The sequence below is a fragment of the Lonchura striata genome, chromosome 10 (assembly GCF_046129695.1).
Source record: "Lonchura striata isolate bLonStr1 chromosome 10, bLonStr1.mat, whole genome shotgun sequence".
Classification (NCBI taxonomy): Eukaryota; Metazoa; Chordata; class Aves; order Passeriformes; family Estrildidae; genus Lonchura; species Lonchura striata.
In genome coordinates, this window is record NC_134612.1 from 4,308,173 (window position 1) to 4,329,305 (window position 21,133).

The 21,133-nt window shown below is 38.6% G+C and overlaps 1 protein-coding gene across 2 annotated transcripts in view; it reads right to left on the reverse strand.

Moving 5' to 3' along the window:
• The window catches only part of UGGT1 (UDP-glucose glycoprotein glucosyltransferase 1), a 40,528-nt gene extending 19,674 nt beyond the window's left edge, over positions 1–20,854 (reverse strand). Inside the window, exons 1-21 of one of the 2 annotated variants that reach the window (XM_021538030.2) lie at positions 20,793–20,854; positions 18,353–18,488; positions 16,484–16,566; positions 15,800–15,930; positions 14,837–14,949; positions 13,487–13,661; positions 12,148–12,244; positions 11,541–11,619; positions 11,243–11,343; positions 10,360–10,459; positions 9,206–9,266; positions 7,561–7,652; positions 6,738–6,888; positions 6,368–6,487; positions 5,513–5,598; positions 4,975–5,110; positions 3,903–4,034; positions 2,464–2,628; positions 2,151–2,271; positions 1,356–1,454; positions 15–38 (exon numbers count right to left, since the gene is read on the reverse strand). In XM_021538030.2, coding sequence (XP_021393705.1) covers positions 15–38; positions 1,356–1,454; positions 2,151–2,271; positions 2,464–2,628; positions 3,903–4,034; positions 4,975–5,110; positions 5,513–5,598; positions 6,368–6,487; positions 6,738–6,888; positions 7,561–7,652; positions 9,206–9,266; positions 10,360–10,459; positions 11,243–11,343; positions 11,541–11,619; positions 12,148–12,244; positions 13,487–13,661; positions 14,837–14,949; positions 15,800–15,930; positions 16,484–16,566; positions 18,353–18,477 — 2,191 coding nt within the window. In that variant the 5' untranslated portion in view covers positions 18,478–18,488; positions 20,793–20,854. The remainder of the gene's footprint in view (positions 1–14; positions 39–1,355; positions 1,455–2,150; positions 2,272–2,463; positions 2,629–3,902; positions 4,035–4,974; positions 5,111–5,512; positions 5,599–6,367; positions 6,488–6,737; positions 6,889–7,560; positions 7,653–9,205; positions 9,267–10,359; positions 10,460–11,242; positions 11,344–11,540; positions 11,620–12,147; positions 12,245–13,486; positions 13,662–14,836; positions 14,950–15,799; positions 15,931–16,483; positions 16,567–18,352; positions 18,489–20,792) is intronic. The other variant, XM_021538031.2, reaches the window with a different exon arrangement.
• Positions 20,855–21,133: the final 279 nt, after the last annotated feature.

The following is a 21,133-nucleotide window of genomic DNA, read 5'->3' on the forward strand; positions in this document are numbered from 1 at the left end:
TGAACATGAGTTACCATAGATCTCCTTGGAAGACATTCCTGGTCAAAGAGCAGAAAGGAAAAGGGAAAAGGAGAGACACATTAATAACTTGATGGTAATCCCAATCTGTATCTAGAAGCTGCAGCACTGTACCAGGCATAGCTGCATAACAGTTCAGATCCAACAGCAACAAGTTTGTGCTAATTTTATTGCAATAAGCTTTGGCTTTTTCTTCCCCTCAAACAGATGGATGCTTGATTTTCATGCTACATATTATCAGTTTCATACCACAGGGTGAGGACAGCATTCTGAAGACTGTTTACAAACACTGCTGTGCCATTGTGCTGTTATCTTCCCTCTTTAAAAAGCAGCATGGGAGTGTTGTATCAGTGCTGGTGCTGGGCCAGCACCACATAGAACTTCTCTATTACTTCAGAAAATAAATGTGCTACAGCATTACTGTAATCAGATAGCAGTTATTAAACATCTTAAGTGGCAGAAGAGGCACTGAGCAAAAAAAGTCAAGGCATGGAATTGCAAATTAATGCACTTTCCAACGAGCATGCCAAGGTGTGGACTTGATGTTCTACAGAAGAAACTTGTTCAAACCCAAGTGATTGAACATGAATGAAGAGCAGGAATGACACAGGAAGAGCAATGGGAACATTTCAGGTAGTGCACATGGATGGCAGTGACTGGAGACAGGACCATGGAAATTTGGGACAGTCTAGTAAAGACAGGAGACAGGAACAGGAGGATTTGGGTCAAATGACAGCAGCTTGTTTCTGGAATCTAACCAAAATGGATAAAGGAAACACCTGATGATGTCTGCTTAGACCTGGTTAGGCTCTGTATTATATCTATGCATGCATTTCCTACACTTGAGAGGTACAGGCAAGTTTGAACACTTTTATGAGGAATTGTGACAATATTGCCATTGGAAAAGCAGTGCTTGCACTGGAGCAACAAAAATAGCACTGACCACGCTGGGTGATATCTTATGTAATGGGCAGTTGGAATTTTCTTCTGAATCCATGCAACTTTTAGCAATTTTGAATTATGAGACAGAGAATTGAAACCTCTTTTATATCTTTCTAGTCATTGCTTACACTGCTGCATTTCTGGGGTTCATTTGCAGAACACCAAGAGCAGTTTGGGTGAGACTTCATTATTCAGCAAGAAGCTGGACTGGGTTTAAAAGGGGAACATTCTTGTTCCATGCAGATGTCATGTCTTATTAAAAAAAATAAATCTTTAACAGACTATGTTGTTACCCACAGGCCTGGCAAGACTCAGTGTGTGTGTGAAGATCTGCACATATGCTTGGAAACACAAATAAAAGCAGATTTGGATTCAGAATCCACCACAGATGTTACCTTTCTTTGTTAAGTAGGTCATGCTGTTTGCAACAGCAGCTGTCTTATCTTTAGAATCCAATGTGGTAAATCGAGCAAAGTCATCCACAAAATGGTTATCTGAGGAAGAGAACAAGTATGAAAGGCCAAAGCAACTATTCCATGTAAACTGAAAATAAAATAATTACTATTACTAGAACATTAAGAACATGTCCCATTTTGCTCCTTGTGATACTGCTTGTGCCTCATTTTCACTGTTAATATATAAGCTGAGAAATGAATTTTGCTGTCTCACAACTTACATTAATAACTACATTGCATATCTGATAGGCAGAAGTCAGTTGAAAGAATTGCCCAAGCCTTGCTTAGTCGACACCAGTGTATGTAAATAATATACATTGAAAAATCCACTCTGTAACTATTTTTCAAGCAACTCAAAAAAGGCAGGAGTAATGTCATTGTATTGGATGTTCAGTTAGCAAGGGAACATTTTGCTAAATCTGAATTAATTCCAGAGATGACTGCCAACCCTGCTCAAATGAAGGTCAGAAGTAAGAAACAAACTGCTGCTTTATGCATTATATAATTTCTCAGCTTCATGAGTCATACTCCCCCCTAAGGTCTGTATAAAAACAGAACAAATTCCTATTTTGAAAATCAGTAGACATTTAATGTTGTACACAAACATCTGTCGGCACCAGACCTGGGTCATCACTTCAGGTGGCTGTTAATGCTTTGCCACCTGAGCTTTCCACTGGAACAGCAAGTCTTGCACTCAGATATTTCAGGTTTAACACAATTAAAAGCATCCCTTACTCATTCCTGTCAGATCTAGGTACTCTCTGTCAGACCTTAGGATTCTTGAGTTAATTCTTGGAACAACATTAGGCTGGTTCATGATATACTCAACCACATCTTGGTCATTAGATAGTTCACCCTGAAGGAAAGAGGAAAGAAGCATTATTTCTTATTTGACATATAAAATTGCCTTACATAACCTTAAAAAAAAAAAAAAGGCAAAAAGCAATTATGAAAGCTAAGTTGTCTTGTATAATACGTAGCCAGGGACTTGTGAATCAGCTTTTCCAAATCTAGTTTCTCTCAATCCACAGAGGAGCTCAGCACCCACCAGGTACACGGCTCGCTGGAAGATGCTCGTGGTTTCCAGGATTTTGTGCATTGTCACAGTTTCCAGGTCATCAGGATCCAGCTGATCTTTTTGGAAAGGCATCCCATTGAACAGGACAACAGGGAGAGGGCCTACACCAGTTTGCTCATAGTAAGCTCTTGCTGCCTAAAGACAGGAACAGAAGCAGTTTTATCACATCAGGTTCCTAACAAGCTGTGCAATATCCACAAGTCTAAATAAACACACCATGAGATCCTTACCACTTCTGTTAGACACAGACAACGTATCTTTGAAACTTTCAAAGTTTCAAAGCAAACGAAGTTACTTCACAATACAAAAGTGCATAATACTCCTTTAAGTTCAGTTTGTAAATTAATTTCAATGAGCACTTCCTGGTAGTGGCAAAAGATGCACAACTGGCAACATCACTCTGCCTGTGGAAGGAAATGTGCAAGCCGTGATAGCTGTAATTTAAGACAGGGTAGGGAATTTTTTTTTTTTCCAAAGATTTTGTTTCTTAAACCTGTAGGAAAACAGTTACTTGTGAGTCAGGCAGTTATTCTGTCAAGACATATTCTCCTGTTTCATGTAACCACTGAAAAGTGCACCAGCATTGATAGATACCCTGTCAGAAGTTAGTTAACTAGATTCTGCTGGTTAGAGGTTCTGGTTGAGGCCTCTCCTCTCATACAAAAAAGGCCTGTCTTATTTTTATGGATTTTCATTTCTTTAAAATGTTTTTCTCTTCACTATCCTGCATTGGAAGACTCATATGCATACAAGCCTATTTTCTGCAACCCTGACTGCATTCCTTACATTTACAGATGTAGACAGCATCATGTGTGTTAAGAGCTATTGGTGACAGTATTTTCATTTGTTTTAGAACAACAAAAAATAAGAAACATCCCCCTCAAATAAAATCTGCTTCATCTCACATGTAAGTGATTCAATAGTGATTATTCCCTCCTAATTTTCTCCATAGAGAGAAGTATCAGACCTAAAAATCACTTCAATAATTATTTGCAGAAATTTATTGGATGTCTTGCTATAGAAAAGGCATTTTGAATTCATAATCATGGCTTTATCTCACTCAATATTCAAACACTGATTCGGAAGCCCCACACTGATCCCTCCCAAAGTTAAGCCTCTTGGTGTTTTCATGAACCATTCCATCACCTTGATTTTTTTGCAAACGCTTTTAAACTCTACTGAAGTCTGCATTTTTAAAAATATATATTCCATGATATGTATTATGTATATTATATAAAGCTTGTGTTGAACATAAATAGTAAAGTATTACTAGAAATCTCCCAAGGTGGTAACAAAATAGTTCCCTGGTTAGTAAGAGAACTGGATCAAGAAATTGTATGCAATTATATTTTCAGAACTGTTGCAGCAAAAGAAGCGTGGAAAAAAAGCTCTATTTCATGAATTCTTACCTTTCTGTTTTGATCATAGGCAGAATCAATTCCCAGCACGCTGTTGATTTCCACATAAGGATATTGTTTCTCAAGAACACTAACAACATGTTCCACTTTCAGCTGGTCTCCTGTTTTCACTTTGTTATATATCTGAAAGAGGAATACAAGTTTACAGCTACAACTGTAAAGCCTCTGTCCTTATCAAAGATAAACTGACCTGTCACCTGTATTACAGTAGTTATAATAATGCATTAACAGCCAGACTGCAAAACTTACATTCATATTTTTCATTTGCAACAGCTCCTAAGCATTTGTAGCCATTATAAGTATCTTGTTATACCTTGTAGTCATTCCAGTGACACTGGAAGAAGGTAGATAAATATTTCTTTAAATAATAACTTGCATCTTTAATTAGAAAAGGTATTTGAGGAGGGAAAAGAGTTCTCTGGGGAAAAAAGCCTCAAATAAAGTATATTCAAGGAGCTACCTTCCCTTCAGAACTTGGCATATGCTTATGAACAACACAACTTCAAAGCTAAAGCAGGTAACTCTTTCCCTCTTGAAGGCACAAGATTTTACTTCAAACTACAAATACACACCCAAAATAAAAAGAATAAAAGTAACTGTCTAAGTAACCAGCAATTTAATATCACAGTATGTTCCAACTTGCCAATTTGTACAAGTATCAAACCATAGCGAAATTCATTTACCAGCACCTGTATTGTCCATTGATGTGGCAAAGGTACACAGGTGGAACAGTTCAAACCAAATTATAACATTGAAGGGATGGGGCAGTTCAGAACTCAGAGACAGAATGAGCAAAGAGACAGGATCAGAAAATCGTGTAGAAATGTTACATGTCACAATAAATCCTATGCCACAATGAGATTTAAGTCTCGCTTGTTAAAGTTAGGTCAGAAGCACATTACAAAGACATATGTATTCTGTGGCACCAGTATTTGGAGATACCCTGCATACCACCTCAGCCAAAGAACAATTCCTTCCATTATCTACACATTAGCCCATTAACATAATCTTATGTACATGGAAAATATTAAAATATTAATTTCCTTTTTAAATTAATACTTACAGACATGACGGTCTGAAAAGCATAATTATTGTCCATTTCTTGAGCCACATAATTGTATGTCCTAAGGAGAGCAACACCAGCATCCTGAAGTCCATCAACATCTTCTGAGTCATTAACCACAAAGACTAGTCCTATCCTGCAATCACACAAATCCCCAGGTCATCATTTCCATAAAGAATCAACTCTTCACACAACTACTGGCTGTGATCATGATCTCAAACACAGGCTTTTTCTAGAATAGCCTGGGAAGATGTTGAGCAGAGCAGCCAGGAATCAAACTAAGGATATATAATGAGTCCATCAGAATCTTGCTTTTCACCTCTCACCCATCCAAAATTTTAAATTTCTTTGGGACTGTTAAAAATCAGAACTCTGTTTTGCTAGTAGAGAAAGTTATATTCAAAAAAGATACACATACCTCGAACACAAGGAATGTAACATTTCTGCAGTGTTGTAGCAATGAGAATTTTACAACTGCAGAAGTCACATGAATAAAACCGGTGTAAAAAAACCCCAAACATTAAAACACAACAATTACCTCAGTGGGATGTGGTTACTGAAGAACATTTCTGCCACATTCAGTAATTCTGCTGTGGTCTCATGAGTAGGATCTACTATCAGCACCTGTTTGTATACAAACAGCAATTGAAAAGTTTTCATGCCCTGGAGAGCCCATGCTGCCAAGATATTCTCTTCTGTCCCAACCTGACAGAACCAGACTGTATGTAGGGCCCTTCATTCATGCAACTGTTGTCTTAGAATTTAAAAATTACAATTTAAAAATTTCTGTGCTTAAAGTATTAAACGCCAGAGAAAAAGGCTCCCACAGCTTCAGATGGTTCAAGTCCCTATTTTACCCCAATCAGAGTTCTTGTTTTGCATAGGGCCACTTTGACAAGAGTTACAGTGCACAAATTGCAAACTCTTCATCAGATCTAAGTCATTTACCTACAGACTCAAAGGACACCCAGGACTAAGTTGAGGGCTGTTGATCATTTGTTCAAGTCTTGGTGCATAAATACTTTCTAACTGAAACAACTGAAGTTGGTCTTAACTCTGCTAAGAAGACAATAGCTGACAGATTTCATTAACCAACTTCAGGTATTATCACAAAGTTGAAACACACCAAATTGTTATTTTTTAGATTATAATTTTGTTCATTGACAAAACAACTCCTGGCATTTAATAGATGCCACAGAATCATGCTCAGTAATCTCTGAATCTCAGCCATAATTTACTAATACAAGGAGAACAAAATCTTGTAGAAAAGCATCCTCTCAAGCTATTTAAGTGACAGGGAATCCAGTGTATATGTGAGATAAGCTGCAAAAGTTGATGTTCCTGCTCTTGACAAAACAAAATGCACATTTCATCCAGTCAGATTATTACTTACAAAATTATGGAAGTTTTTTCTGATTTGCCTGATCACACCAGGAAATGTGGGACGCAGCAGCTCCTGCACACTGGAAGGCCAGGAATTGTACCGACTATCAACTTCCAGATTGTTGATCCACTAAGGAACAGTAAAGGCATTTAAATGATTCACAATCCTCCTGCTCTGGTCCAAGACTAAAATATTTTCAAATCAGACATTATATTGAAGAAATAAAGCTTTTAAAAAGTGCTAATTATAACCTTATTATCCTTTATACTTCACTGCAGTTTCAGAGCTGATTGAGAGAAAAGGACAAAAGCTCCCCTGACAGCTTAAGAATGCACTGCCCAACAGCAAATCAAGTATTTCTATCAAAAACCACACTCACTGAAATGGCAGGGCTTCTGATGTCCACAGCATAGTCAGAGTCTGATGGCTGGATGTTCAACTTCAGGACATTGTGTAAAGAAATTCCCTCAATTCCCAAGCTGTGCAGGCCTTCCATAACACGGGCTTCATTGCGGAGCACATCAATCAAGCTGCAAGGAAAAAACAAAATGGGCTTGAATTTTAACCCCACAGCAAATTACTTACTCTTACCCTAAGAATAAGTAATGAAAAAAAAAGGTATAAGCAAGTGTGTCATGTCCAGGCATTAGTTCTTATTTATCATCTATTTTTACCATCCTAAGAAACTTGACATTACTTAAATCTATTCAATTAATATTGTGTAACTAGAAAAAGCAACATTGAATCAGGACAACTAATCCATTTTACATATATATATGTATACATAGATATGTATGTATGTATTATTGAAACATATCTTGACAAAGATCTAGGGTGATTTCCAGATGAAAAATTTACAGTGGTTTATCCTTTGAGAATCAGTCTGCTGTCTTCAGAATAAATCTGTATGCTGACATGCTGAGAAAACAAAATCTTGCTAGTCACACAAGTGAAAAGAACAGCACAAAGGTGACTTCTCATTCCAATCTTCAAGGGTATTCCACTTTTCACATTAAATTTTTTATTGGAAATGCACTTTGAATAAGACAAGGAACCATGATTTTCTTATACAGTACTTAATTAAACCTACTCTAGATTATGAAGAAGGTTCAAAACTGTCTAAATCATTTTATCATTCATGCACAAGCAAGATTCAAGTTTCTAAGCAGATGCAGTTATTGTGAAAAATAAAACATTCTTACCTAAATATATCTTGAGTGTCTAAATCAATAAGCAGTCCATTGATGAATAGGGCAGAATCTCCTGGCTGCAATCCTAATGTTCCCTTGAAATACTGAAAAGAAGTAGGAAGCCATTAGAAAAGTTCTGTGCACAGAAAATATTATTGAAGAGTTTAATGTTGTTTTCTCCAATATGTCTTGTCTTGCAGTACCAGTTATAAACTCCTATTTAGAGGCATGATGAACACTGAAGGAGAAACATTGTGTTTGGGTATTTTACAACACTACCATCATGAAGACTGTGAGCAAAGCAAACAGGAATATCAGAAGTACCACATGAAGTACCAAGAACAGGAAAGTAGCTTCTGATCAGAAAAAATTTACAGTTTTTATTAAATAAATAAGGCTCCTAAAGAAGAGCTGAGTATTAAATGTATCTTTCTGTTGTCAATTACATAGTAAACTCTAATGTAACAGTAGCAGTGAACTTAACTATCAAATAATACCCCCACAGAGTGAGTGGTGCAAAGAACAGCTCTGAAGGGCACAGTTAGATATAGCCTGGTCTGGATGTAGCAGCCCAGGTATCCTCTGAATAAAAATGAATCCACAAAATCATGGGTTTACTCGTGGACCAGAGTCTGATCTAACACACAACAGAAAGGCCACCAGGTGGCTTTGGCTTGGACTTACATCTATATTCATCCCTTCCAGAACCACATGGGACAAGCGTGTCTAACCTCATCCCTTCTCTGACTTCATCACTACTGAACAACAAGGCATTTCTCTCCCAGAACAGGAACCCCAGGGGACTTGTGAGTAGCTCTGCATTTACTACTAGACTCCCCATATCATTAATTAGATTTCTAAATAGTATTTGTGTACTTAACATACATTGTCTTTCTTCTAATAATACCAAATAAGACTGAAATGTGTGAAGAGGGCAATGTAGCTCAAACAGCAAACACTTCTGTTTGCCTTTTTTCCTTACTATCTTAAACTTTTGTTTTTCACTCTACCCACACTACCTGGCATATTTTATTTGCACAAAGTTCTGTACAAAAGCCTGCATAAAATTCCCAGGTGGCTGTTGGCTTTTTTCAGTGCTTTGCTAATGCCAAGGACACAGCTGAGCTGTCTGGAAAACTTCTGCAAATACAGAATCTACTCAGTGACCTCCAGAGGCCCCTCATGAGCTGGGGAATTTTATGATTCTGTTTCAAAGCACATCTAGACTTAGCTAGTAAATTTTATCCCTTCACTAAGCACCAACATTGAAACCATTTCCTCCACATAGAATGAATAATTCGAAAGCCACAGCAGGTTTTGAATTTATTCTGTGACTCCCTAGTGATCACTGATGTATGCAGATATCTAAACATCATCTCAAATTGGATAACGAGAACTAATTTTCTTCTGCATCATTAAAACTGTAGGAAGATGTTTAATAGAGCTGCTTGTCAAGCAATAAATTTCTAACCAGAATAGTATTTTCCTATTTGAGCAAAGAAGTTTAATTATGCTCCTCATCCATGTTTGAAAATCCACCACTTTTTCACTTCCCAGATGCATACGACAAAGCTGTGTGTGAAAATGCTGGGTCATTATCTTGTGCAACATGTAAACCTCAGTGCAAAGGCACTGTGTTACTTTTTGGACACATTACCTTTTGGTTCTCTTCAATTTCTGCTCTGAGTTCCGAAGAAACAACTGTTTTTGTTATGGCTCTACAAAAATAAAAACATTGTGCTATGAATCCTCTTTCTGTTTATCTACTGGATAGATATCTACTTACCTAACTTTTGTACCTTACATATTAAGATAATTAACCTTCTAGTATAAAGAGGTGCAGCAAGAAGCAGTTACACTTGGTGACATCATAAATAGTAGGATGCAGCATTTTTCTTACTGTATAATCCAGCAGCACAAAAATGTTAACCACATGCCAACTGTGTCTAATTTCACATTAACCATAATAAAAGTGTGCAGCTGCCAAAAATGTAAAGGTGGAGGCATACAACAGAAAATAGGGCATTTCATGCTCATGGTGGGTTCCCATTCCTTTCCTTATTTTGGATCCAGTGATTGCATCATCAGAGTGGGCGAGTACAGCCCACAGATCAGCCTGAAAACACAGCGAGATGCAATGCCTGCCTTAAGAAGGTCTAAATATCAACTTAACATCAGGTAATGAGATATAAGACCAGAAATTAGTCTCATTTTACACTCATCTCAGGTGTATCTCCCACCTACTTAAAAAGGAGGAGGTTCTGTAATATCATCTTCACAATCCAGGCAGGGGAATTTATCAAGAGAAATACATCTCTAGACTGGCTGGCCATGCCAGGTCATTCTGTTTTTTGAAACTGATTTGAATCTGTTAAAGACATTCACTGAGAAGTGCAAAAACCAGTGGAATTGCACATCAGCCTCTGACATGAGACTGACTGGGCTGTTTGGAAAAGTGGATCCCAGAAGACTGGGACCCTGTGAAGAGATAAATGTTAAGATCATTAAACAGAAAACCCAGGCAACAAATTCTTGATGGCTTCATGCAATAAGTTTAGATGCATTTCACAATAAAATAGCATGGGCAGTTCTGGCAAATTTTCTACCAGTCCACATCAGCTGCCATCCAAGAAAAACACAATAAAATCCTCTTTGTAACGGTAGACTGAAGAACTTCCCAGCATAAACATTCCCCAGTGTTTGCTTCCAGCTAAATGAAAGTCAGAATTAACCCAACCAATGCTGTTTGTCTCAGGTCCTGCTCAGGAAAAAGAGAGTAATAAAACTTTCTAGGGGTAAAATTAAAGTTACCTGGCCTTTGTAGGAAAGTTCTGACTAAGATCTTTCATGACCATCAGGGCATCCACAGGGGGAGCAGTCAAAATGCGAGCAGCAGTTTGAAAACTCAGATCTTAGAAGTGAAAAAACAGAGGTCAACAACTCAGAACTGAAAGCAAGGCAATGCAGAGACATCTTAACTTTATCTTTCAACTTTTTTTTGCAGGTTACCTAAGAAAATTCACTTTCTATCTGCACCTATAGTTACTTCTAAGTTGCCTTGAAGTAAATAACCCTCTCCAAGTGAACCAGTGTATGCTGCCTACAGTTGTTTCAGTGAGTCCAGACGAGCACTCCTTTTTTTTGGCTGAGGTGGGAGGATCTGCCCTTCCATTGGGCATAGGTAGATTCCCCATGGCTACAACATACATTCAGCTCTTTGAATTAGTCTTTTTGAGAGGATAAAAAGCCTTTTCACAGGCTTTTAGAGATGTTTTAAGGGAATGAGGCCAGGACAGCACATAATTGATTTTGAAATACAGTTTTCCTCTAATCTTGAGAAATCTCAAGATTTCACAACAGAAGTGTGATCATGGAAAGGAACTTTGCATTCCTTCCTTTTCTGCATTCAGCAGACCATACAAGCAGTCAGTTTAAGAGCAAGTAGCTTACTGTACTTCACAACACAGAAAATAATCCTCATGTCAGAAGTCCCGTGAAACAATGCCAAAGCTATTTCAACAGGAAAAGGTACTTTAAAACCAAGTATTTTCCAAGTGAGACTGAATGCAAGAATTTACAGTCAAACCCTCTCAGCTGTACACAGCCACTAACAACTTCAATAGTGCAGAACAGCAGAAAACGTATTTACATTGAGTTTTTGTAAACCATAACTAAAAGTCTTTATCCAGATTACCTTGGAGCTGCCATACTTTCAAAGGTGCCATTTCATTGGTACTTTCCACAAGGTGTTTTCTGAGCTCTTTCAGCTCTTCTGATAAGTCAGGATACAGCTGTCTAAAAGGATACAAGGGTGAAACAACTTCTGTGCTTTCCTATAAGAAAGTCTGCTGCTAATTTAAAGAAACTACCATATTAAAGAGTACACTGCTAACACATACAGGAAACTCAGACATGCAAAAATTAATAAGAAAACAAAAGATCAGCATTCTGCAAAAGGTTTTTTGATATGACAAAATCCAAAGGAGTTTTACCTTAGTTTTCCAAACAGAAATCCTTGCACTTCATCAATAGGGTCATTTTCATCTATGACTGTAGCATTCACATCTGTGCCTATAAAAACACAGAGAACACCACTAGCACGAAGCAATTCACAAAGAAAAAAGCAGGAAAATCTGGGGTTTGTGTGTGTATGTGCACACATGTAAAAAAAAAGAAAACACACAGATTACACTATTAAAATAGTTTTGGCATATGCAAGGGAGCTTGCAGAACAGAGATGAGTGCTCCATAAAAGCAGCAGAAGCAAAAAAAAAAAAAAAAGTGCAGAATTCTGTCTTTCAAAAAAAAAAAAAAAAAGCACATCAGGAACAGGGAAAACAACGTTGTGCTCTGAAGATGGATAAGGCAAATTACAGTAGAGGAATTTGCTTTACACCTGCCAAGTAGCTGGTAAAAAATTAGTTGCACTAGTACTGCCATTACTACGATCTCCTCCAGGGCCATAACTCCAGGATTTCAAAACCATGGAAGTGCCATGGCAAAGATCTGCTCCCAAAAGGGATTTTAGAGCTAAGGAAAGAGAAATATCTGCAATTCAGACATTCCTAGCAAAATGAGTATAAGAAAATAAAAATTCACCTTTCACCTGGGTATCATCCTTGGCCTTATATTCTGTGCTTTTTATAGCCAGTTCTACACCATAGCCAGAGAGGTAGACCTTTTCCTTGCTGGGATTCTGTAAGTAAAGCCAACAATGTGATATTGTCATCTTTGATCCAAAAAAGAAAAACTACCACTTCCCAAACCTAAGAAATTTCAGTATTTCAGACATAATGGTAGAGAGAAACTAACACTGTGAGTGACTCTGCAGTATCACACTCTAATAGTTTTATTTCCTCCTGTTTTTCAACACACTTCTTGAAGTTCACCAAGCAAGAATTATCTCTATGAACCAAAAAAACGTCAAAATTCACAAAGTAAAGAGGAACACAAAACAAAGTTTTCATAATTCAGTGTGGGAGCAAAGCAGACGGAGATTGAGTCCTATCATCAAATCAGATAAAGGGTGCAAAGAACTTCAGCTGTGAAGTTCAAAAATTAAACATTCATTGAAGAGTTACCACAAAGAATGACAAGGAATAAAATAATGACAAAAGACAGGTGCATAATTAGTTCTGCCTTTAATGAGAGAAACATGACCACTTCCTAAAAGTATTTTGAAGCATATAGAAGTCACATAACAGTACTAAGATCTAAAGTCTAATACACTGAATTTTGAATATAAGTACTCCCTCCAAGACTGATAAACAACTATTTCCTTTTATAAAAGGAAAGTAGTGTATGCAATGTATGACTTTCTTTTATTAAAGGTACAAGTAATATTAGAAGTTAACCAGCTGATTCAAGTAACAAATCAAAGAACTCCAGTTTTCCATACCTTTTGAAATGTAGTTTTAAATACTAATCCAGTGGCTATGCACAATTTATTGGAGGAAGATGGAAACCAGGATAAACTGCACTAGAAATGGTAAGTGGTTCTGTAAAAAATTACTACAGAAACAATGTCTTTCTTTTGAAATTGGTACCTAAATGTTACTCCTTGCTTTTTATATCAAGTAACTAAAGTAACTAAGTGGCCTGACTGTGAAAGCTCTGACTACTTCCCAAGCTCTAATATGGGTAGAGAAACACTTTTTTCTACATTAAGTCTCTAATTAATCTGGAATTTAAGTATGGATTTGTGAAATCAAACAATCTTACTTAAACAATCAGGAGATTTAAAATATTATGTATTACTCAGCTACATGAAATTAAAAAAAAAAAAAAAACAACAACTTTGAGTATTCCAAGTAAATTACCAACAACAGCAGGCAAATGTCATTTTAAAGGGAACAAACCTAGGTCAGTTTTCTTTTTCAAAACCAAGGCCAGTTACTCAATTTCAAATCCCTCTGTTACAATGCAGAAATATACTCACAGCAATGTAGTGTCTGAGCACATAAGTGATTTCTCCTGCCTCAGCCTTTGAAACAAGCCTCCTGTGCTCTCTGTAGAACTCCTCTGAGCCAATCTCTGCATAAAGTATGACCACAGGACTTTCAGGGTTTGGTGCTGGGTACTTGTGGTCCCCCTTGAACAAAAATGGCTTTGGCCTAAGTGGAAAAAGTGAAGAGTCACAGTGTGTGTCACAGCATTTCCTCACTCAATGCAAAATGCACTTTTTTTTCCTGTTTCTTCATTTTTCATTGAATACGCATGTTGAGCTACTCCCACATATTATATCAAGGCTGGCAGCACGTGGGGCACGTTGCTAAAAGCTTTGTGAAAAATGAACATATGAAAAGAAACAAGTGACTAAGAGCTATTTTGAATCTAGTATTAACAACTTCCCCTAGATTTCCAATTAACTTTCTCTCCCCATGGTGATTCATAATTTCTGTATGAAAAATTAAAAAGGCTGATAAAACAGATGTGCCAAGGGCACAAATTCCTTTGAACCTGGTCTTTGGCTTAGTATGCAAAGAAGTGAATGAAAAGTCTATTTTCAGCTTGTTTACATTTTGTCTGAAGTGCAATAAATACTTAAAAGTTTTCCCAGTAAGTCAGAAGAATAGCATGTGAGCTAGAGATGCCATATGCCTGCACATTGACAAAAGAATCTTCATGCTTAGAACCAAATAACCAAGATTATAAAAATCATATTGAAAACAAAAATGTTTTCATATTATGAAAACAAACTGAAATGTAAGGATTTGGGTTGGTTTTTGTTTGTTATTTCTTTGGGTTTTTTTAATAAGTATTATATTTTTTACTTCTTTTTGTTATTTGCATTTACAATCAAGTTTTATTCTTGTAGAGAAATCTGAATTTTAAACATATTGTATGCTTTGTTAATGCTGAGAAAACTATACAGAGAAAAAGATACTGCACATGCTTTCAGCCATTCATAAAACAAATTGTTACATTAACTCTCATTTGAATATGCAGCCCAGCTCCTATTTTCCCTACATACTGAAGGTTTTACACATTCCTGAGAATTCCTACTGTCCTTCAACAGTTTCCAGCAACTTCCAGAATTTGCTCCAAAATTTTTCTGTGCACATTCCTCTTCCTAGCAGAACTATCAAAGAGCAAGGGATAAGAAAACCATCATTGCAATGTGAATTAACACCAAATAAGTGACTGCCACTCCAGTGCCAACACTGGATAGGAGAAATCAACACTCAACACAGAAACAAAAATTTTATCACAACCTCTTCATAGCAGTAAGTCTGAAGTTAGGTTAAATTTTAAGAGCTAACCCAGTAACAAGAAATTAAACAAATACCTGTCTGAAGCTGCCTGTAAAAGGTTTCCAAGAGAGTCAAATTCACATGTTTTCTCCCCATGCACAACAAAAAACAGGGTACAGCCCTTTGGTGGAGATTCATCTGCTGCTATCTGTATAAAACATTTATAATAATGTAGGTTAAATGTCTGCCCTTAGAACAAGTGAAAATTGTAACAGTGCAGTTGCGCAGCGAACAACATTATTTCCCACATCCCAAACCAGTACTTCTCCCATGTTTATCACATAATTTAAATGCAAGGTGAAATTGCAAGATGGAGAGTTAAGCCTTAAATTATTTTTCAGTCTGTTACTATTAACTGTAAGGTTAGTTGCAGGTACAGAAAGCAAAGTTTGCAATTGCAGAGGTTTTGGTCAAGGTTTTTTTTTTTTTGTCTTAGACATCACAAAAATCTGTATTTGTTAAATATCAAATGACAATATTACTCCAGACGAACAAGGAAGATGTTATACAGTATTACTTAAATAAAGCACATCCTAATGCGAGACAATTTCCAAATAATTAAAAATATTAAAAAAAGAACAGAAAACACAGTGAACTTTTATTTATGAGTTCTAATCACTATATATATATATACACATCCAAATATATAGATATATATATGGAATACTATCTTCAAGTTAGTTCAGCTGAGCAACAGGAACAGCAGCAGCATCATAAGAGCCAATAGACATGGTCCTCACAAAAATCTTTGTGCCAATTCTTAGTGCAGCAGGCACAAAGATATGCAGACATGTCAAAATATCAATTCTTTAGTCTACTCTAGACAAAAATTCAGCACCTCATGAAATTTGTCTACACATCCACTCTGTAGCTCAGGTGTACAGAGCAGTTAATCAGTTCAGGTTTTTTATACTCTCAAATGTTTCCTTCCACAGGTCCCTCCTTCCTGAGCCTTGGTAAAATGCTCTGCACCTCACCTGAGCATTTCCTGAACTGACCTGTTGAAAAGCTTGAACTGCTGCAGAGTAGGAGCGTAAAGACAGGGAAAATTTCAACAAATTCTGCTGCAAAGGTGACAGAGTCTGGCAGGCCACTTTCAGCATTTCCTGGTAAGAAGAATAATCACTACCTGCAAAATCAAAGTACAAGCAGTTATCTTTCTATCCCATAGTCTCACTGAAGAGGGGCTTCTCATCTTAGTGTGTTTAAACCAACAGAAACCCATGACATTAATTCCGTGTATGCACATGACCATTTCTCCTCCAATTTCATTACAGCCAATTCTACAGCTGGATGAGAGTGAACTTCAATAGAGATCCAGGAGAATATATTGAATACTTGATACATTCTTGAGGATGTAAACGTGGACAAGAGAGGAGGGAAACATTACAGAGCTCCCATTTAATTTGGCTGAGAAATAGTAACACAGAGAAAAGGCATTTAAAATATTTCATACTTCATGTTGAAAAAGAATCTGGCAAGCAAAATGTTTCAGATTCATCCACTACAAATGGATGAGCTTTTGTTAAATGGACATCCAAAAGCCTTGAGTACACTACATAAAAAATATTACTGAAAAAGGTATTTTATAAAAGTCAAATGAAGGTTAACACAATGGAAGACAAATACTTTGGTATATTTTTCAACTATCAGTCAGCATTGAGAAAAAGATAAAAACTTACCATCATGCTCTGCTGTCTTAATATTCTCACTGGCTTCAACAAAATTCCAGAATTTTTCTTGACCTTCTTCTGATAAAAATTCACTAAGTAAGATGAGAAGAGTCAGTTAGATCTACAAATTTTCTCACAGTTACAAATCTGATACCTTGTAATGCTTTACAGAAAGTTAGCACCTACCACCTGTATCAGCAAACTGTGTTACTAGGAAAAGCACTGCAGGAAAGCTAAAAACAAACAAATCCAAACAAATAATCATTGCAGACCAGGACAAACACACAGTACATGAAAGCAGCTTGTAAGGCACCTCCTGATCCTTTAAATGCCACTAACAGGAGCAGTGTCCATCCTGGTAGCTCTCCTCCCTAATGCATTTCTTTGCTAGCCTTCTTTTATGAGAAACACATATTTTTGTTTATTTTGCTGAAATAAACCATAATTATGTGCTTTGGTGGGCTTTGGTGGAGGTTTTCTGTTTGCCTGTTCTTAAACAAGCAAAAGGAGAAATCACAGCATCAAACCATGTTATAATTCCCATATATTAAGCATATAAGGGGTATGTATACAAGGGTAGACAATGAAATTCATCTCTAAATATTGCTAACCACAAACACTGTATCATGTCCACACATGTAACATACTTGCTATGCTAAAGGATGCTACAACAGAAGGTTTGGAGCCCACTCACTGCCACACTAACTTGTGTGTTCCAATCCAAGGTAAGTGCTGCTTGAGCACCTGGGTAACAAATTGCAGTGCTGGGCTAAGTGCAGTGACCAGCAGGAGTGATTTTACACTGCAGTGCTGCATCATGCTGCAGTTCATCCCAGGTGAACTATCCTTCCCTACCCAAAGCCTCTGACTACAATGGATCAAGTCTTTGGCAAGTTATTTTGATTATTTGCTCACTGTTTCACACTCTCTTTAGTTGAGTTTTTCCCCAGCAGTGTCCCAATGTCACACAGCCTCAGGGTATCTAAATCCTGGCATTAACACCTGTGCTTTGCACTTTACTGCTTAAGGAACTTGCAGTCTTCAGCTTCTCCAGAGAAGGTTACAGAAAAGCAATTTCACCTAGGACACACCTGTCCTCTGAATGAAAGCCATGCTCATGTGAATGAAACCCAGCAATACTCAACTATTTTCATGTGAAACAATCTGCAGTAAAACGGACAAAATTCTACATTTGGCAGTACCCTTAAGTGATACAAAATTAAGCACACACTAACTCGAAATTCTAAAAGTCTGACTGACATCTCCAAACTAAAACATGACAAAATTAAACAATGAGGGATTTCAAACGTGCTAAGCAGACCAGCACTGAAAAGACAACACTTTGTTTTCTCTTCACACAACGTCTTTAAAAAAGTCTTTAATACCATAGAAGAAACGTTCCCAGGGTCACTTGCACAATTCTTAACAAAGCAACTGACCAATGCAAAACTCACATGAACAAAGTTAAACTCAAGAAGTACTGAGCTAAATATACACAAGCAGCAGACATGTATCAAAACCTACAACATTGAAGTAAAATACATTCAGCTACAGAACCTTACAAGACCATGCTGAACTCCTCTATCTAGTCTTTTGAGTAAAACTTCATAAGGCAAAAAATACCAAGTGTGTAATTGTTTGTGGTTATTAATGTCTGTTCTAATGCAAAATGAAAGAATTTATCACACAAAACAACTACTACTGTCTCCTCTAAAATCCTCCTCCTATCTCCCCGTGCACAGCAGTGATCAAATTCCCACAATATTACTGTTGGTAGTGACCAGAAAACAAAGCGCCACATAACAAAAGAACACTTTTCTTAATCCTCTAAGCATATTCTGATTTGACAATGAAAAAAAAAAATCACAATGCACTTACCTTGTTTCAAGGAGTAAAGGAGTTGAAGACCACTTTGTAGTTAGTGATGTTGTCACAGCCTTAGAATGTGCTTTTACAAGTGAAGAGCTGAACCAGATTCCAAGAACTGCAATAAGTATTCCCATTTTATAGAACACTGAAAAGGATGAAGGAAAATAATAAGTTTTGTATTGTCTCTTCTTATAAATACAGGATCTCAAATATACTGAGAGGTATGTTAAGATTTTAATACTGCATTTAATGCAATGCATTAATGAGATGATCACACTCTCACCTGGGCTTACAAAATCAAAAACTTGGAGAGGCAAGGAATTTACAAACTTACTCCTGAGATGCAATTAAACCTAAATCAATTCCAGCTTCCTCTGTGTTTATGCTTTCAAATAATGTTTATGCTTTTGTTCCAAGATGCCAACACCACATACATCTTGCTTTAAGAGTATTACAAACTGCACACATTTCAGACTGGGTGAGAAAACAACCCACTGTTCATTTTGTGGGAGGTAAAATCACACTGTGTGTTAGCACAGATCCAGCAGCTGTGGACTAATGCAGGCAAGGGTGAGGTTCCCCAGTCAGTCCTTTAGGTTTTTTGGGGAATGAAGAAACAAGTATTTCCTGGCTGCACCAAGCACCACCAAATTTAAAAGCTGAAATATGAATGAAATAATGCAAACAGACTAAAATTATACAACCTACTGAGAAAGTAGAAAAAAATCATTCCATTTCTTTATTATCCTTCATTTTGTGTATTTTCAAGCCTTGTATTCTCTGGCCTACACACCAAAAAAAAGCTGAGTGGAATTTCCTTGCCCACAACTCCTAAACTTATGGAAGACCTGAATTCTTCTGTTGGCTTTCCATTACAGTCTCCAATGGTTCAAGCTTTTTTTGCCCCTCTCTGACTATAGTATATTTATATTTATTATGCCCCCAATATGCACTCAAGTGCTCATTGAGTTCTTTATCTTTTTTTTCCTAGTAAACTTATTTTCCATGTTCCCCCTGCACCTAAAAAAACATCCTAATTCAATTCTACATATACCACACCCAACAACCTGCCAGGATCTAACTTCTGTCTCTTTTTTATTACCATCTCAATATAAAGGACGGGGTTATATATCTGTAGCTCTAAGCTACCTGTATATATACAAAACAAACCAAATCCTTCTCTCTTTAAAAGTTTATACCCCTCCAGCCAAATGTTTCCCAGCAATAACTCAGACATTATTCTTTCTCTGGGAATAAAACCAGAAATTCCTGCTGTGATCCTCAAAGAGCAGCTTGGTCAGCTGCACAGGACATTTGTTTTATGTCACACCTGGGAAGCAGACAGATGGCATCACAGAACGGGCACAGCCATCACTCCCTGTGTGCAGAGGGGGAAGCTCAGCCAATATTTGTAGAGTGAAACATTGGCTTCTGCCAACTGACACGAAAAACCAATTCACAGCTCCTCTCAGAGATGGGTCCTTCTTATTCTCTGCAAATCACACACTGGAGCTTGGAATAGGTAAATGAATATACCCAACAGCACTCTCATGGCTAAACCCCCCAGTGCTGCTCTCTTGTGCCTGCTTTCCTGCTCCGGGAAAGACTGAATTAAAAGCCTTTTTCTGTATGAAATAGGAAAGAAACCAAAGGACACATCTGACACCTGCTAGTTTAACCAACTGAAAACCTGCAGTTTAGAAATATCTACAAATCCTCAACAATAACAGCCATAAAACAAAGGAATGACCGATCTCTCAAAGAAAAACAGACCATGGAAAAAGAGGTAACAGGCACGGGAATGAACAAAATTGACACAAGGCGATCCAGCTTTGTGCCAGGTAACACAACAAAACCCAATCTGAATTACGACACCGCAAAGCAGTGTAAATATTTTTCCTCCTTATTTTTCTTCCAATTATTCCGTTTAAAATACTCCGGGCAACTCGCACATCCAGCCTTGGGGAGAGGAATAAACCAGCCCACGTTTACAGCCAGTGCCCTCTGCCAGGCCGGTGTGGTGGCAAGCGGGTGAAGGGCAAAGCAAAGCGCGCTGCCGCCGGGAGCGAGGGGCAGGTCCTGCTGCAGGCACAGCGCGGGGCACCGGGACGGGCACCGCGCACGCAGAGATCACGGGAACCAGCGGGCACCGAGCGCTCGGGTCGGTCCCGCAGAGGCGCCCGCTGCGCTGCCCCGCGCCACCGAGGCGCCGAGCAGCCAGGGCTCAAAGCACACACGACACCCGGCCCGTCACGGCGCTGAGGGTGCCGGGCATCAAACGCAGCCTCCGCCGCTCCCCGCTCCCGCTGACCGCCCAACCGATCCCCGCGGGGGCCGCTGGAGGGACGCCGCCGGTGCCGGCCCCGCAGCGCGGCTCGCCCCGGCCGCCCGCCGCCCCCGCGCCCGCCGCGCCGCCGCTCCCTCAGGGCCCCGCGGCCGCGGTTCGCACCTGCGAGCGGCCGCGCGCCGCCCGGCTCCCGCCGCCCGCGCCGCTTCCGCTTCCGCCGCCGGCCGGCGGCGCCGCGCAGTGACGGCGGGGCCGGGCCGCCCGCAGCCCGGCCCGCGGCCGCCGGCGAGCGAGGCAGCGCCCGGAGCGAAGGCACGACCTGTGGGTTTCGCGTGGCATTGACTGGCCCTGAGCAGTCGCCAGCCTGTGCTGCCGGGAGGACACCCTGCGCAAACAACTGCTCGTTTATTAAAGCGTAGAGACGTGGGGGGAACTGAGAGCAGCATACGGCAGGTTAAAGCCAGTCGTTCTTCATTTATCTTCTCTGCACCTTTCACACCTTC